This window comes from Perkinsus marinus (assembly GCF_000006405.1).
Source record: "Perkinsus marinus ATCC 50983 genomic scaffold scf_1104296959768, whole genome shotgun sequence".
NCBI classification, from domain to species: domain Eukaryota; phylum Perkinsozoa; order Perkinsida; family Perkinsidae; genus Perkinsus; species Perkinsus marinus.
Window position 1 is genome coordinate 26,229 of NW_003206281.1, and position 13,012 is coordinate 39,240.

At 49.3% G+C, this 13,012-nt stretch overlaps 1 protein-coding gene across 1 annotated transcript; it reads left to right on the forward strand.

Annotated features, from left to right (window-relative positions):
* Positions 1-2,282: 2,282 nt before the first annotated feature.
* Positions 2,283-2,741, forward strand: Pmar_PMAR026353 (hypothetical protein; the record flags this gene model as incomplete). The annotated part of the gene is made up of 1 exon (XM_002772940.1): positions 2,283-2,741. The coding sequence occupies one exon, from the start codon at positions 2,283-2,285 to the stop codon at positions 2,739-2,741; it is 459 nt and encodes a 152-aa protein (XP_002772986.1).
* Between the last annotated feature and the right edge of the window lie 10,271 nt (positions 2,742-13,012).

The window sequence follows — 13,012 nt, forward strand, 5'->3', positions numbered from 1 at the left end:
GGGCAAGGTGGATATTCCTTATCCAAACAGTCTATGGATACGCTTCGGGATGCACTCTCTTCGACTCCACAGACGCTGCGTGGCCTCAGAACGAAGCTGGGCATTCTCCAGTTTTGTCGTTCGCTCTGGCGTCCGCATAATAATCACTCTGATACCTCTCTCGCACACTTGTCGGCACCATTCACCACTCTGGTGGGCAAGATGGTCAGCGGGGGTGCGAAGAAATCAGCCCGACTGCGATGGACAGAGGAGCTCTCTTCTGCCTGGAACAGCATCGTCAAGAACATGGGGGACGGCTTCGTGCCTTACCATTCCTCTGACGATAACTGGGAGGGCATGCAACTCGTGGTGATGAGCGATGCATCACCGGTGGCAGGTGCTGCGTGTTTATTTCGCTTACCACGAGAGGTCTTCGTACGCCAGCTCGAGGCAGGCGAAGTATCAGCGGGATGGATATCCTCTCTTCCAACTTCGGCCTTGATAGGAGTGTGGACGCACAAATGGACGGCTCCAGAAAAGGCCTACGACATCTCAGATCGCGAGCTGCTCGCTACCTGTTCATCTCTGCTGCACTGGCGAAGTCTCATACTCCCCTTTGTCAATTTCTTCGACCTCCCCAAGGCCGATGGGCACCCAACGATCGGTAGAGTAGCAGTCTACATGGATTCGAGCAGCGCCTTAGGGAAGCTTGCTGCACGGCTGGATTCCGCCAAGTATACCCCCACGTCTAACCAGTCGAAGCGCTGGGTAGGATGGTTGAGCGAGCTCTTGGTCTTTAGCAACTTGGACCTTACCTATCACCACGTCAGCGGTCGCAACAACTCCTTCGCCGACCTACTCAGCAGGCTTCTAAATGGCGGGCGCCACTTGGTCCCGGAAGGGGGTGGGCAGCCACTCGTCCTATTCACCTCTGATAGCCATGGGCCATCCACAGACTCGTCTGCGGAAAAGCTGGCAAAGGCACTGCTCAGTGGGCAGCTTCTCCTGGAGCTGCGTCGGTTACAATCGTCCGATGGGGACACTCGCGTCCATGGGGACACTTTGAGTGCGTGGCATGCCCACTTCGGCAGTGGTGAGGATATCACCCGCACGTCGCAGGAAGCCAAATCCCTTGGACTGGTTACCTTCACAGATGGTCTCGTAAAGGTCATAACCGACGTCACTTTGCATGGCGAGGTTATCGTACCGGTTGTCCCTATCGGGAAGGTAGTGGGCCTGGAGCAAATCATTAATACTAACGTGGTCCCAGACTGGGAACTGCGAGAATGGCTGATGTTCACCGCGCATGAGGCCGACAGCCATCGGGCGTTCCCACAAGCTAAAGATGCCATCTCTTGTCTCGCTTGGTGGCCATCCATTGCTCGGGACGTACGAGCTTGGATAAGTCGTTGCGACTACTGCATGGAGCAGAAGCCGACTAAAAGGGCAAAATTGGTGAGCGCACCGAGGGTACCTAGAGGGCTCTTGGACATCGATGCGCGCGGGAAGCATCTGGCCATGGACCATGGTTATCCTGTGCCGACTTGGCCGCCTGCCAAGGACCCTAACAACAAGGCCTTCTTAGTCATGACGGACCTCGCCACCGGATTCACCCTACTCAGATGTGTCCCTGATGTTGGGGGTCCCACCACGTCCGCGATCCTTTTCGAATCCTGGGTAGCGTTGATGGGGGTTCCCTTGTCAGTAACGGGAGACAACTTCTTGGACACTCCCTCATTGCGGAATTCTCTCAAGGCCTGTGGGGTTCGATTCCTCACCGTTCCGGCCTGGTCCCCGTGGTCCAACGGGAGTGCCGAGGCCCGTGTCGGCAGGGTTAAACGTATACTTCCCGGATACTCGCTCCCGTGGGATGCGGCCATGCCCCATGTACAACTGGCCATCAATTCCCAACAGCGAGCAAGCGGTCACTCAGCAGCGGAATCCGCTGAGCGGATCTCATGCTCGGCACAAAAGTCAACACTCCTTCAACGGCCATACTAACGGCCGTCTTGGACCCCCACCGCGAGCTGGATTATGACAGTCTAGAGCATTTGGCTTCTTCGCTCAACACATGCGAGGCCGTGCGCCAGGTTATCGTCCAATCAATAGGCCTTGCTCGGTCTGCGGTACTCCAGTCTCACATAAGAGATTGTTTGCGGGCCTCTGCTGCCCGTCCGGGGAAACCCGTTGAGGATGGGGACTTGGTCGTCTGGCGCCGACCCGGTGCGCGCCCGGTCGAAGGTCGTGTCGTAATGGTCGAGGGTGTGAACGTGAGCGAGGGTCCTTTTTGCTACCTAGGCACCATGGCGGGATTCTCTGTTCGTCTCCGTCCTCTAGGTTCTGCGGATGACAGGACGGTAGCCGTCTCTGCATGCCATCTCGAGGCCCGGGCGGAGTCGGTCGACAGGAATCGCCCCACTTTGGCTACCGAGACCACCATCCCAGTAACCTCGACTCGACCGGACGATTTGTTGCTCGTCCGTCTTGGCAACGAGGAGGACGTCATCGGAAGGGTTAAGCGAAACGTGGGTACCCATGAAATGCGCATACAGGTGTACGACACCAACGACGGCAAAACGTTCATGCCAGTTTGGACGAATCTGGACGGCGACTCCTATGCAGCTGTCTCTCCGGTGGATGATAATGACTATCCCCTGCTCAGGACGACCAGCTCAGTGCTCATGAGAGTTATGTTGACCCCTACGGGAAAACTCCGTGATGCATCAAGAGCAGCTCTTGTAGCAGCGGGTTATCTTTCTTGAACCTTTTCCCTATGCCACTTTTTCCTTCAATGCAGGGCCCCTTGGGGGACATCTGCGGTTTGGGTTTACTGCACCAAGCCATTGGAAGGGCCCCTCCATTGCAGGCAATCTCTTTTTCGGCAAACATGACATCGATCGCTCCGCTGGCACGCATAGGTTAAGCGAGCAACGCTTGCACACGTGCCCCCGGTTGCGGGATTATTAAACAGATTAGCGGTTTATGATGTTGATAGTAGCTCTATTATAGTTAGTATCACTATCATTTCCTAATGGTTAACTCCCTAGACAACGACGCTCTTGAGTTGGCACTGGGAAGACTCGACCTTGAGCCAAGTGACACTGCAATCCGTTTGTTTTGGAGTATGCTATGTCGACACTTCATCTATTAGGTAGCCCTGACGCAGGCAGTGGTTCTGTAACCGGCCGCAGGCTCAGAGTCTGAGACTCTGACTGAATCATTAATCGCCGTTACGGACAGACCGAGGTTTGCACCTCGCTTCGCATCGTGATTCGTCAGTGTTCCCGTCTGCGTTTCTTGCTGATATGAGCGCAAAAGTTTTCGACAATCCCCTCATTCGAGAAAAAATAAGACTGGCATACATGATGGGGACGATAGAACAGAGTCAGAAGTGATGATGGTAACGAATAAATGCAGACATTAAAGAATCAATCAAGAAATGTTCAACGACAGCTCTAATCTCCGAGCGTTGGAAACTTTCCAATGGAAAGCGCGATTGTTCAGCGGCGGAACTTCAGCGCACGCCCTGGCTCCTCCAGTGTGGAGATCTTGTTGTCTGTGCCTATTGATCTCTTGAGATCTTGAAGTCTTGCTGTTCTTAGTAGTAGAATAGCTATTTTGTTCGTTAGCTGTGGCACAAAGTTATTTCCTTATTTCGGTGTACTTGATACGAGACCTATCCTATCTTGCACCTACCCTATCTTGGCTATACTTGTGTTATCTCAATTCCCCTGGTTGGAATAGATCAACAATCTCACAAATCTTGTAACGCTCAGTTACATCTAATCAAGCTATGAAACATGATTGGTAAGTGCAAATCATTTGCTAGCAGCCTGATCGAATAAGACAGTGACGCTCTGGCCTGCCGAACTTGGCAGGCCAAGCGGAAAAACTTATTTTTCCATATTTTTCCGTATTTTTCCTTCATTTTTCCTTCAAACTTCAAATTTCCTTCCGAAGGAAATAATTTTTCTATTTCTCCTTCCGCGTGTCACCCTAATAGTGACCATACTATGGTCACTGTGGCTCACAGAGTCAAGTGCCTCATCTCTAGTCCCCCAGTATCAAGGGCAAGAAAAAAATCGTACTGCTGGGGTGCTCCACACTACAGCAGTCCTTGGAGTCTGCCTTTCGATCATTGCAGCACTCACTTTCATCAACACAACTGGTTATTTAGCGCTCGCCTCACAGGTACTTCGCTAGACCACACACTTTCCCTCTTATCGGGGATGATGGTACGATCCCCAGCTGGGGAATTTCTCCGCCAAGAAACCGTACCCTGTTTCTCTCTCATTGAAAATATGTCAAATTCCGATAGTTATCCATGATATTCCGTGTTCGCTGGCATACCTCGATCTGGAACACTTGGTCGTTTACGAGGAAGAACGCTTCGAGGTCGCCCACACAGTGTTGGCAACATTTTAAGTGTGGCGTTTCATCCAAGTGTGACACCTGCATGAAATGCCCTTCGCTATGCGATTGATTGGTGTTGTGATTCTCATGTCGACCACGCCTGTTTCTTGAATGTCAGATTGTAGCAGACTCATAACCTGCCAACTCCAGCTCTGGAGGCTCCTAGCGAGTTTGTGCTCACACTACTTGACCAGTCGCAAGCAGCAGGGACTCGTTACCAGGGAGCTACTTGTAACTTACAAATAGCTCCCTGGCAACGCTCCCGTTCCTTACAAGTTGTAAGGAACGGCCATCATGGAGACGGAAGGATCGAGTCGATCCGATCGACTCGCATGCGAACTTGGCAGCCGACGTTCGGCGTAAGACTAACCGAGCCATCGCACAAAATAGCTTCCCGGATTTGCTTCGCCACCCTTGACTAGAACCCAAAACAGGGAAGGCTATTGTCTGGACTAGAGAGAGTGTGCGGCTAAACTCTCTATATATGCAATAAAGCAGATATACCGTTGTACGGTATATAACCGTCAACAAAACATGGCTCTAGTCCATAGATGGTACTCCGCCCATACACATCGTGCGAGGACAGCTCAGGACAGTTTACATCTCAGCTTATCGTCGATGAACCTGCCTCACTAAGTCAGGAAATGGCAGAAAAATTGCCACTGGAAAAATGGGAATGGAAAGATTGTTGCCATTTCGGAACATTCTGGGTTCCGGCAAATAGGGTGGCACGAATTATTTCCTTCCAATTACTTCCTGAAAGATGAAGAAAATTTAGAAAATCCTTTCGGGCAGGAAAAATGAGTGAAAACAAGGAAAAATAAGGAAAAATAAGGAAAAATAAGGAATCCCGAAACTGCCATACATGGGCATGAAAAAACCAGAAAACGAGAGGTCTCACAGCAGGTGATGTCTGGGATATATGCCTGTGTTAGTGGTCTTGGTTAGACCGAGCATAGGGAAACATTGTTCGCCAGGATGATCAAAGATCTTTGTGGCGAGCGAGAACTCGATTCACACTTTCACTGGAAGGCCCAGGGGCCTATTTCACAAGAAACGCTCCTTAAGGTGCACCTTGGATTTAGGAGCAAGGGGCGAGGAGCCTTACACCTTACGCGAGGTGCTTTCACTACAGTTGCACCTCATGCTCCTTATGGTGCATCTCGGGAACCTCAATAAGGAGCACGAGGAGCACCTAAACAAACACCGATGCGCATGAAAGAGTCGACGCAGTGTTTCAATAAAGCTAAGAATATGGTTATTGCCACTGGATAAAACAAACTCGAAAACTTTACCATCAACTCATTTGAGAGCAATCGGTCATGATCGTAGATCGCTGAAACGCCAAGTCGAGTATGCGGTAAAAATGCATGGTTCGGGGATAGACCATCCGCGGGTGAGACGCGCGGGCTGTCGGGAATAAGCGGTGCGAAGCTCGCATAAAATGGTAAGGAGGGTGCGATAAGGTGCATAAAGTACCCCCCGAGCAGTCTTACAGCACCTTACGTAAGAATCGCAAGGAGAGGCCCAAAAATGCCTCCTATGAAATCGCCTTACATGAGGAGGCCCTCCTCGCACCTTGTAGAGTAAGGAGCCTTACGGTGAGGAGCCTTATGTCACCTTACCTTACGCCAACCCCCCAAATCGTAAGGATGTGAAAGCGACTTGCCATGAAACCGTAAGGTACCTTACAATTTTCGCTCCTTATGATGGCTTGTGGAATAGATGGCAAGCTTATGGCTTGCGTTGCACTTCACAAAGCGAGGTTGGCACCATGGTCAATTTTATTCAAACGAGAAATGCTGCACTCCCACAAGCACAACACACTGAAGTATCAACGTAGCATACTCCAAAACAAACGGATAGGTACAGGGAGTCATCGAGGAACTTGAAATGTTCCCGGAGGGAACGAATTTTGGACATATTTTCGGCCAATCTTCGGGATTTCCCCCATTATAATCGCTCATTAGGAACATTTTTCCTAGTCGGCGGGATCTTAGGAACGTTATTTCTGAGAGCTGGATGAGTCCCTGGATAGGTAGCCCTGACGCAGGCAGTGCCACTGCCGGTTACCGAACCACTACCGTTGTGGTTCTGTAACCGGCGGAAGGCTCAGCCTCTGAGCCTCAGAGGCTGAGACTCTGACTGGATCAGTTATCGCCTTTACGGACAGACCGAGGTTTGCACCTCGCTTCGCATCGTAATTCGTCAGTGTTTCTGTCTGCGTTCCTTGCTGATACGAGCGCTCGAACCTGTGAAAGTGATCGAAATTGGAAGGTTTTATTGGTGACTAAGAGACATTTCCAATGCTGGCCGCCGCGTGGACTGCCGTTGACAAAAGTTTTCGACAATCCCTTTTTTCGAGAAAAAAACTAGCAGACAGATTTTCGGTGATTTCCAAAGGATTGGCTCGCGTTCGACGGCGCCGGACAACCGAGTTTCCAGACCGGCTCCGACAGCACTTAGCGGTAATCTCATTGGGCAGGCAGAGCAGTATGATGTTTCGCGGCCTACTCGATGCCGTGCCATAGGCACACGTACCGCTCACGAGCGGAGACCGGACTCGGCCATAGTACGGCGGACCAGTGAGCGGTATGCAGCCGACGCTGGGCAGCAAGCACAGGTATGCGCGGGTAGTGACTTCTTCCACCTATAGCATGCTTTTGTCTTCCTCAGAGTTCCAGAAGGCCTTCTAATCCTATGGGAGTCCTCAGCTGTTCAGCAATTCGCGAAGGCTTTGACGTGAGATATCCCCAAGGACACTCAGAGCTCCAATACTCGCTGATTGTTCATAGGTGCCACGTGATGGAGATGCTCGTCTATCAGGGATATGTTATAATTCAGCTTCCGCGCCAAATGGGGATGAGTACAGCGCACTGGATACGAGCTCAGCGACTCTCGAGTCGAGAATTTCGACAGAGCCTTCTTAGGCGCTCGTATGGCATAGCCTTAAGCTATCACCTATAAGCTATTTGCTCATGCGCTAGATATTGAATGAGATTGTTGCTCCGATCAGCTCCATCCTTTTCGACTGCCTCGATATCTGTCCGCTACAGCCCACGAAGTTTCTAACAAGCATGGTCTCGCAGGTACGCAAACGTCGCACTATTTTCAAAGGATCGACTGACGTTCAGCGATGCCGAATGACTGGATTGCTGAGCCGGCTCCGACGATACTCGGCGTTCCCCTGTCCGACGAACAGGAGCGCCAAGTGAGCCCGTAGTGCCAGATCTTGGACCGAAGCGTTTACTCCAGGAGCAATACTCCTCCTGCTCAGGCAAATCTCACGCTTTAGACGTCGAAGAAGAATTCTAGCAGATATTCAGGAGCTTCAAGCGAGACTCGCCGGACTCTACACTTCTTCGATCTTTTAACTATACGCCGCGGTACCTATGGTGGCAGTGACCTGGAAGCCAGCTTCACTGCAAGACATCACGAGTATTTGACGGATATGTGCCGTCTCATTCAAGAACCGGGAATCGATAAGTTTCACCGTCATGATACCTCTACTACAAGGTTCACCTATGAGAGCTGCGGGATGATGAGCGGCGAGAGAACTTCACTGTTCAACAAACCGCGTCTCGAGGGACATCAGGTTCAATCGCCAGAGTTGAGCTCCACCGTTGAATCGGAGGGGTCAGCAACAGAATGGATGAAGGCCTTCGGATTCCCAGCAGACGAAGTTGCTACCGCACTTGGGGGCTCGGTATCTGGTATATCGAGGAGTGATTTGAATCTGGAATATGATCCTTGGAAGTGCTTCATACCAAGATACTGCGAACTTAAGACCCTTATGCCGTGGGTGAGCTACCGAGAGACTCGCGATGAAGCGAGATGTGGAGGTCGGTCCCTTGGCAGGTGGGCAGAATTACTCCTATCTTCTCAACCAGAGATACTGGCATAGTGAGAGTATGGATGCTTGGAAGGCATTCTGGGATAGCTCGGCACGTGCGGGGATTTCGTGCGATATCGACTACGACAACGAGATATGGGTATTTGATCATCCATCTGTGGCCTGCGCCATACCCGATCTCCGAAGCGACGAAGCAGGGAGGGTCCTATTGATATCGGGTCTGGCGGCCGGAGTCACCGGGGAACGATGCAGATCAATCTCCAAAGCTTTCGTTATTCTCAATTGGTTGCATGCTGGTTTGGTACCAGCCCGGTACATCACTCTTCACACGGATCGTAAAATACATAACGCTCCGCCGCAAAATTCGTGTTATGTGGGAATGTGCTGTAGGCGGCATGCGGAGCTATATCTCCCCATAATGAGAAGACTCGGGCTGAGATGTGCGTTGCGCGGAGATGGCTGTCACGATTTACCCACATCACTATTCTTTGGCAGAAGCTTGAAGGCCTTCAATTCTTCAGTGGTGGAGGATCTGGGGTCTCATGGGGAGAGACTGTCTGGGACAACCCCAGCTGAAGCAGCGTTATATCGCTGTATTCTGTTGCTTAAGGAGTACTTATTCTTCAACCGAGAACTTCCCGGAGGTCTTCGTGTTCTGAACGGATGGGAGCTAAACCGTCTCCAAGACCTCCGACCGTATCCTATGCCGGAGAATGGATGGCATGACCAAGAAATTTCGGACCAGGAAAAAGCCAAGCTGGGGCACAGCCATCGAGTCCAAGGAGGTATGCCTGCTCTGCACTGGAGCCGACGGAGTCCGGTCCAGCTCAGCCAAGCACTGACATGCAACGGATCGTGGAACAGTGTGGAAGAAGACTAGTCGATGGCAAATCCAGACGAACTTAGCCGTGCGATTCTCCGTCGAAACCCTGAACTTTGCGAATTTTCTCCGACACGAAGGCGATAAATCAATCCCTTGGATATCTAATCATTTTCAGATTACTTCGCAGCGGGAGGGGAGTCTACTCGCAATTAGCGACAGGAGATCGGAACTTCTTGTCGAATAGCTATCTTGTTGACAGGTCATCGGACAGTGGTGTGCGGTCAGAAGTTACGAGTATTTTTCTTCGTTCAGCAGTGGTCTCGCGTTGCGAGTGCGGGCAGAATTTTGTCTCTCGTGGACATTATAATGTGGGTGACATGCAGCGATAAATGTCAAAGCCCATGTGTTATGAGGGGTTGTTGTGAGCGAGGAGAATGAGGGCTGTGAGCCAGTTGTTACTCTCAAATGTGCTATTAGGGGTGTTGCTGACACCGTCAGCGTGTCAGCCTGAGTGGCTGGTACGTAATTGTCCAACCATGTAACATGTATCACGAATAACGTAAATCCTGCAATGTAACATGAAACAATTTGACATGAACAATAGCAGTCGTCGATCCTGCGGATGTACCCAGCTTGGGTAACCCAGGATAGGATGTCCCGATTTTGGTATCGTGTCGGTGACGTGGTTATCGATGGGACTCCCCGAGCTGCTTCAGAGCCCGCACGACTGGGGAACACAACATCATTTCCTTCTTTGAAACGCTCCTATGCTGTACCTTCCAGAACGGCCACATGCAGCGGGTGTTCATCCGCGAAACGCCTTCGAGCATGACACAACCGCGTTCGAATACACTTCCAGAGGCCAATCATAGGCGTTAGCCTCAAGTCTCAAACCTGATGTAACAGGCTGTTACTAACAACGTGTCCCAACAATAGTTTTTCCTGATTTACCTGGCATTTTCCCTTATATGAGTGGCACGTACTTACTGCTTAACAGTAACAAGAGTCACTCAGTGACTGTCACTGTTGTTGCTGGCATACATGATGGGGACGATAGAACAGAGGCAGATGTGGTGATGGTAACGAAGTAATGCAGACATTAAAGAATCAATCAAGAAATGTCCAACGACAGCTCTAATCACCAGGCGTTGGAAACTTTCCAATTGAAAGCGCGCTTGTTCAGCCGCTGAACTTTAGCGCACGACCTGTTCTCTTCCAGTGTGGGTATCTCACGTATCTTGTAACAAGTTTCATATTCGTCGACGCACCTGGGGGTACAGGTAACCTTTCTATTGAATCTGGTCATCCGTTCGACTACCCGTAGTAGTTGCCCATGTGTCGCAACAGCAACGTCGGGAATCGCCTCGACGCTGCTAATCAGTGGTCGTACCTCACATTCCGCTTTTCGAATTCCTATATCTTCAAGATATATCTTCGAGATATTATCTTGCCTTGCCGGTTCTTTCTGTTCATTCACGCGTAGATGCCAGATATTGAAAATGTTACAGAATGCTTCTATCCTTATCAGGGACGAAGCTCCTATGGCACACCGTCATGCCTTGGAATGTCTTGATCGTTCACTACAAGACTTAATGCAAAATCGGCAATTATTCGGCGGCAAGGTCGTTATTCTTGCCGGTGATTTCCGCCAATTGGCTCCAGTTGTTCGCCACGGTCGACGAGCCGATAAAGCCGACGCATGTATCTCTAGGTCACATCTTTGGGAGTCAGTAATAGTCTTTCCTTTGACTGCTAACCTGGGGTCTGCCCTGCACGTTACACCTGAGAATAGAACCAGTATTTACGAGTACGTTTCATGGCTAACATCTCTTGGTGATGGCACTATTCCATCACCCTTTCCCAACCCTAATCTTAATCATCTAATCGGCCTTCCTTGAGGGAAGTTGAGAAGGACGTTCCTTCCCACCTCACAGTTGATGATAATAATCTGGACAGTCTCGCAGACTTCGTCTACAATGGTATCGAGTCTCCTGAAAACCACACAAATAAATCTTTGGTTTACCATAGGTGCATTCTAAGCCCTACCAAGTTGGTAGTACCAACGACAATATTGAATCTATAATCCGTAATTAACGCCTCTTAATTCCTCTTTAATCCGCAAAATGCCTGGCGTACTTCATAAACTTTACAGTGCTGATACAATCTCTGATGAGACACAACAGCTCAATATCCCAACAGAATTCCTCAATTCCTTGACACCGAACGGACCTCCTCCTCATCTCCTAGAATTATAAGTCAATACTCCTATTATGCTTCTTCGTAATCTTGACCCTTCAAAGGACATTGCAATGGCACACGGTATATCATTCGAGGATTCATAGGACACCCAGTTAAAATTAACAAAACCGAAGTGCTTGGAGGTGCTTACGGTGGTCGCATTGTCCTTATTCAGAGTCTCATTATCTCCTTCCGATACCGACCTACCGTTCTGTCTTGAGCGACGGCAATTTTCATTGAAGGCTTCTTTGTCCTGCACTATCAACCAAGCAACCCAAAGTCAACCTTTGGAAAAGGTAGGTCTTTATCTCCCCCATCCTCCATTTTCCTATGGACATTTCTACGTCGGGGCATCACGGATTGGAAATCTTCTTAATATTAAATTCGTTGTAAATCAAGAACACTACGCGAACGTGGACCCATCCGCAAATATATCCAGTTTTCTAACCACAAACACCGTTTACCCAGAAATTTTGACCTGACCTACTAAACACCTTTTCTACTCTGTTCTTTCATTGCTTGCTCAATATATTTATTTAACTCTACATAGTCGGTGTCGCATTCTTTTGAACAGTTTAGATTAATAACAATTTCGTTTATTGAATCACATTATAGTCTATAGTTTATTCGTTAATATTCAGAATTATATCGTGTTTTATAGTTGGTTCGTCAATATTCACTGAGTTTTATTCAGTCTACGTATATGTATATGTTTATGTATATGTTCATGTATATGGTTATGCATATGTTTACGTATATGTTCACGTACATGTCTATGTTTATGTATATGTATATGTCTATGATTATGTATATGTACGGAAATATGTATGTGTAGAAAATGCAGGCTAAGCAGTCAGGGCGATAAATTGCACCGATGCTTCCTCATGCGCGAGTCCTATATCCAAACCGTGGCTGTGTTCCATCGCACTCTGTCGACCAAGTTCGACAGGTTCTGTCGAGAGATGTTCCAACTTTCGACTCGCATAGCAGATGACCATTCGATGGTCATCCGATGGCTCCGGTTCGGAGCATGACAAGTGGTATGTTTGTCAAGCTGATGAGGATCAGCCATCAGGGTCCGGCGCTCCCGGGGATTGACTCTCCACCAAGTGCGGTCAGGGCTTACGAGTCTTCTATCGATGGAGTATGGACGCACTGAGCCGCCAAGAAGAGCAGAAGAGTTGAGTGATCCTGGTGCTGACTTATTTTTCCTAGAAGAGTTGCCTTTCTCTGGTCGAGTTTCCGGTTTTGGGTCCAAAAAACTATCAATTCAAACCGGAACTTCATCAGCCGGTTGAGTTTTTGTCGTGCAGCTGGTTTTTTGTACGGCCTGGGTTTCCCCAAGACCTTCGAATGGTGAGGTCAACTCTCTTTCCTCAACCATTGGAATTTGATGTGTCTTCCCTGATGATGGTTGATCTCCGCGTCCCATAGTGGTTGCCATTTTCGCTCATTCAGTAATTTAAAGACGGTATTGTTGAAGAACTCAGTTCTATTTCCCTACTGGAATGTGATGGTTCTCAATCGCGGAGCATAGCCAGTCGTCAAGATCGAATATCTTGCTGATTCAGTAAACTGTCTTAGAGAATTTGGAGGTGTGGCCTCATAGTCAATTAATCGGGAATCCCGATTTGAGGTATAGTTATAAGTTGAACGAAAGGCAATGAAAGCTGAGAGTTAGCTTTTTTTGCTGGGATCCACAACCG